This window comes from Cariama cristata, unplaced genomic scaffold, assembly GCF_000690535.1.
Source record: "Cariama cristata isolate BGI_N322 unplaced genomic scaffold, ASM69053v1 scaffold36072, whole genome shotgun sequence".
NCBI classification, from domain to species: Eukaryota; Metazoa; Chordata; class Aves; order Cariamiformes; family Cariamidae; genus Cariama; species Cariama cristata.
Window position 1 is genome coordinate 1533 of NW_009602698.1, and position 5152 is coordinate 6684.

At 36.9% G+C, this 5152-nt stretch overlaps 1 protein-coding gene across 1 annotated transcript; it reads left to right on the forward strand.

Moving 5' to 3' along the window:
* Positions 1-992: 992 nt before the first annotated feature.
* On the forward strand, positions 993-5069 carry LOC104157527 (serpin B6-like; the record flags this gene model as incomplete). The annotated part of the gene is made up of 6 exons (XM_009694888.1): positions 993-1020; positions 1466-1643; positions 2691-2828; positions 3881-3998; positions 4240-4382; positions 4987-5069. Coding segments are annotated over exons 2-6 (650 nt in total), but the record flags the coding sequence as incomplete, so codon positions are not given.
* Positions 5070-5152: the final 83 nt, after the last annotated feature.

Genomic DNA, 5152 nt, shown 5'->3' on the forward strand with positions numbered 1-5152 from the left:
CTTACAATTTTGTTAAATGCACTGATTTTTCAGGTAGGCAAATAGTGTGAGTTGCCAATAGTTTTGTCTGTAAATTCTTGCCTGTCATGGAAGCCCTGCAAAAACTTTCTAGATAGTAACTGCTTGCTGCTCTCACTATTCCTGTACATTTTGATCTCCAGGTCGGAAAACCTTATTGCTAGCAATCTGCAGGTATTAGGACAGTAGGAAAAGTGTGGTCTTCACTGTAAGCAACATGAACTGAAAATGCTAAGTGCCTGCTACTTATGCAGTAAAGTACATGTTAAATTACTCATTTCGGACAGAATTGGAGGATTGTTTCCATCTAAGCTTGCTTTTTTTTTTTCCTTTCTCCAGTTGTGGGAGAAGAGAAACAGGAGAGAAGTTGCTACTGCTTATAGCAAAGCTACTGCCAAGAATTTTTCTTAGGTGGAAAATCATGCATGCAGAAACTTGTTCTTCCCACCTATTTGTTTGAGATAATGAATTAGTAGTATCAATTAGGTGTTGTGTAGCAACATATCAACTCTAGGCACTGTCTTAGGGGAAGAGCACAACGCAGAAAATTTTACTACCAGCTGACATCTTACGATGTCTGGTGATATTTATCTGTAGTTAACTCAGCATTCTAGTATTTATTGCTTCTTTTATAGGTGTGTGGTTTAATCTCAGGTTAGTTAATTACCTACACAGCTGATGTATGTAGAGTATGACAGGCATTCAAGTTACACAAGAAGTGTGCATGTACCATAAAGTTATCATAAGCAGGTTTTTTTATCGTGTGTGTTTCTGTGTTGCAGGCAATAAAATGGAAATGGACTTTGATTTCTTTCTTTGTACTACAGTAGAAAATTACAGTAATCTCTCATGCTGATCAAATATCTTTTTTTCTTTTCTTTTGTAACCTTGTAGGTTGAGTCACTGGGCTGACTTCTGCCAGACTGTCTGTTACATTTAAAACAGTGTGCGCGCATATAAGCAAGCTGAAGGTAATACTGAAGATATATAGACTTAGAGAAGGTAAGAGTTTATTATTCTGCCGTTCTGATGCCTAACTTTTGGCTCTGGTTTTCCTACAAAGGCAAATAATTGCCTTTGTGAAGTCAAAAGAGACTTGTTTTTGTAAGTCCTAAACAAAATACTGTTGTATCTGATCATCTCAAAAGGTGTAATATTACTTACCCAGTGAAGAGTCTAATGACACCAGTGGGAATTGCTGTCTCGGGTACAGGTATGGGATTGAAATACAAAAGCAAACAATAAATCCTAAAAGAACTCAAGTGCCAATTATGGGATTTAAGGTGCTTGTTCCACCAAATCAGTTTTTCAGTGACTTGATAATTTTCCATCCTAATTATGACATTTGCTGCATAGTTTATACTGGGAAATGTAAAAGACAGAAATAACTTACGAGTTTGTATTTAAATAAATTTGAGCCATTCGTGTTTTGTGTTTTATCTCCCAGGCTCTGAACCATGGATAGCCTCTGTGCAGCAAATACCACTTTTGCACTCGACCTGTTTAGAAAGCTGTGTGAGAACAAAAGCAGGCAGAATCTATTCTTCTCTCCTTTTAGTATTTCTTCTGCTTTGTCTATGATTTTGCTGGGTTCAAAAGGGGACACTGAAGCCCAAATAGCAAAGGTATGTCTAAATAAACTTAGTGTATTGAATTTGTTGGGAGCATATGAACAATCAATCTGTGTTATAGTCTGTGACCTGCACTTATGCTGAACTACTGTTGTCATTCTGATCTCGGAGCAGATGTCTTCCTTTGGTATGTATGTAGGCAGTACCTGATTTTATTGTTTTTATGGGGGGGGGGGACCTTCGGTATGAAATTAAGAGATTCCTGGGTTTTATTGTCTGAGGTTTTTTTGTGTGTTTTTCATTCTTTGAGACAGATCTTCCTTCAGTATCTCATTGAGAGGTACCTGGGATATTTTTTTTTTTAGGTTTGATGAATCTGTGGCTACACAAAATATTTTCTTCTACTATCTTCTTTGGGCTTGATGTCAGACTATACAAGTTTTGAAAATGTAGCCAGGCACATTTTAAAAAAAAAAATATTAAAAAACCCCACCTGTATGCATGTCAAAATGGTAGCTGCATCTTAAACTAGCTCAGGTGGCAAATACCACTTGGCATATTTTTTGCATAAGCAATTAACACTATTAAATGCATAGTCAGTCATTTTTGTTAATATGTTTGCCTTTTGCAAAGTGGAAGAGGAGTATAAACACATATTTAATTTTCATTTAAATCTATAAAAGCTTCTCCGAAATTATATTTTTGTCATACTTGTAGATATTCAAAAGCCATCTGGGCATAGTCCTGGGCTACTGGCTGCAGGTGGCCCTGCTTGAGCAGGGAGGTTGTACCAGATGACTTCCAGAGGTCCCTTTGAACCTCAACCAGTCTGTGATCCTCTAATGCTTGGCTTGGGTGAAGGAAGCTGAATCCTGCTGACTCTTCTGCTCCCTAATTTATTACTTGTACAGCATCTGACTGGGTGCATCATATGTGACTTGCATGATAAGCTCCAGATGGGAGGTGCGATGAAAAATCTTTTGGCTTCACATGACAGTTTTTAAAGCCAAAAGTCATTAAAAAAAAAAAACCAACATTGTTCTGAAGCAAGTCTGTTTAGAGAAGACATGGACTCCACTGAGGATGTTTGTCTTTCTACAGGTGCTTTCTCTGAACAAAGCCAAGGATGCTCACAATGGATATCAATCGCTTCTCTCTGAAATTAATGATCCAAACACCAAATACATACTGAGAACTGCTAACCGACTTTATGGAGAAAAGACATTTGAGTTTTTTTCAGTAAGTAACCATTAAATATGTGGCTTTTTTTTTTTAGTATAATGTATTTGCTACCTATTTCTTTTGGAGGCCAAAGGGAGGCTTTGGATGTTACTTTCCAGATTTTCTAAGCTGAGATCTACCAATCCATTAGATTATGCCAGAGCCCGGTATCTGAACTTGGTGGAGAAGCTCCTTTTAAATAATCTGTGGTCGGAATGCACAACTGGTGCAAAGCACTATAAAATCCATCGGACTCTAAATCTTCAGGGTTCAGTGATCCATTCATATTTATGGCTGTGGGACAAATGGTTGATGTATGTCTTTTCCCTTGATCTTGTGTAAATATAATAAGAAAGAATTGTTATTGCTCTTCAACATGGGCAATATTTTGTAGTTTTTCTGTTATGTCAGTCATCCAGAGATCATACTGAGAGGAATACGTGACTTTTAAGACTTTCCTTATCCGAAGATCTAAATAAGCATAACAGGTATTGTTATACGTATTCCTTTAGATGCTTCCCTAGAAGCAAGAAGGTGTAAGGCTGCTTCTCCCCCCTGGGAGTGATTTACAGTGATTCTTTTTATGAAGAATGGTAGTGTTTCATTTGTCTAGTAAATAGAAATGACATGGATTGTACTCTAAAATTTTGCATCTGTGTAATAAAGATCTAACTATAGTAAATCAGAGAGAAGGTATGTTTTTCCTTTCCAAGAAAAATCAGTTTATCCTCTGAACTGAAAGTTTTCTGTTACTCTGAGAGGTTTAACAATTAAATTTATGTAGGGAGGAGCTTACAAAATCATACGTTCTCTCACTGTTCTCAATTAAGTTATGTAGAAGTTTGTAGCATAGTAAAGAAGTCATTTGACTTAATAACATATAGTGGACAATTCCTAGTTCAAATAGGTGGTATAAAACCAAACAGGAATGTGTTAGACAAAACTTTAATGGCTCTGTATGAAGCTGGGGGAGGAAAGCGGGCAGATTTTCTTGGTGTATCTAGGAATCATCTGTGGCTGAATGAGAGTAAAATGTATTACTGAAAAGCTGTTCTGAATGTCTGTGTTAGTCATTTATAGAGTCAAGTCAGAAATTCTACCATGCTGGGCTAGAACAGACTGACTTCATGCATGCTTATGAGGATTCCAGAAAACAAATAAATGGCTGGGTAGAGGAAAGGACTGAAGGTGAGCGTTTTGCAATATGCCCTGTTGTATTTAATAGGAGCCATGGCTTGGGTAAACAGCTATTTCAAGATACAATATTGTGAATTAAAAAAACCCCAAACATTGAGCTCTTGTGCTGTTTGGTACATAATTCTCTTATCTATTGTGTATTAATTACAGAATAGATACTATATTAGATGATAATTAGATACATGTCAAACTGTTAAAAAATGTTGGGTTTTTTTTTCTATATATCATAAAGGTAAAATTCAGAACCTGTTGGCAGAGGGGATTCTGGATTCACTGACCAGACTTGTGTTGGTGAATGCCATCTATTTCAAAGGCAACTGGGAAAAGCAGTTCAACAAAGAGAGAACAACAGAAATGCCATTTCAAATTAACAAGGTATGATGTGCTAAAATGCTGACAATACGGTGTTACTCTGAAGTGAATACATTTAACTCTGAAGGAAAAAAAAAAAAATCAGTCAAGCAGGGTTACCTTGGGTAGGCTGTATGAAATTCGTTGTACCCCCTCCCTTTAATATGAACACTCTCTTTGTTTAGTTTCTGTTAAGATTCACATAATTACTAGAAACTTTAATATAACAATTAAGTATTTCTTTCATTCTGTCTCTTCTTTTTTTCCTCTTACCCTTCTTGCTTGTTTGAGAGAGAGGGTAGCCCTTTACATAGGTACAGAACTTGAAACAGAACAGAAGACAGCAATTGAGTGAAGCTGTCAGGCTATTTGAGAGTTGTGAACTATTTCACAGAAGTCAGTGAATTTGATTATTTTAGCATAAAACTGGTGTGGATAGGAAAATAAATTTTCCTTTAGGTCGTAGGCAGAAAAGAACACTTATACATGTGCAGAAACTTCTGAATGTAAGTCTTCTTCAGTCAGTGCTTTTTTGCTGCATTTCTACCACTGAACTGATCCAAAATAAAGGGGGGGGAGGTGGGGAATCTGCTTTGAAGACCTCCATGCTATACTTTCTTGCTTTTAGAAGTTGATCAGTGCTATTGAAGAAGACTTGGCTACTATCATTAGCAGGCCCTGGCTGCCCCTCAAGATCACCTCAGACTCTGGGTATTCGCCCAGATGTCATTAACAAGAACTGGTAACATGACTTCCTTAACTCACATGCTTAGAATCATAGAATCATTATGGTT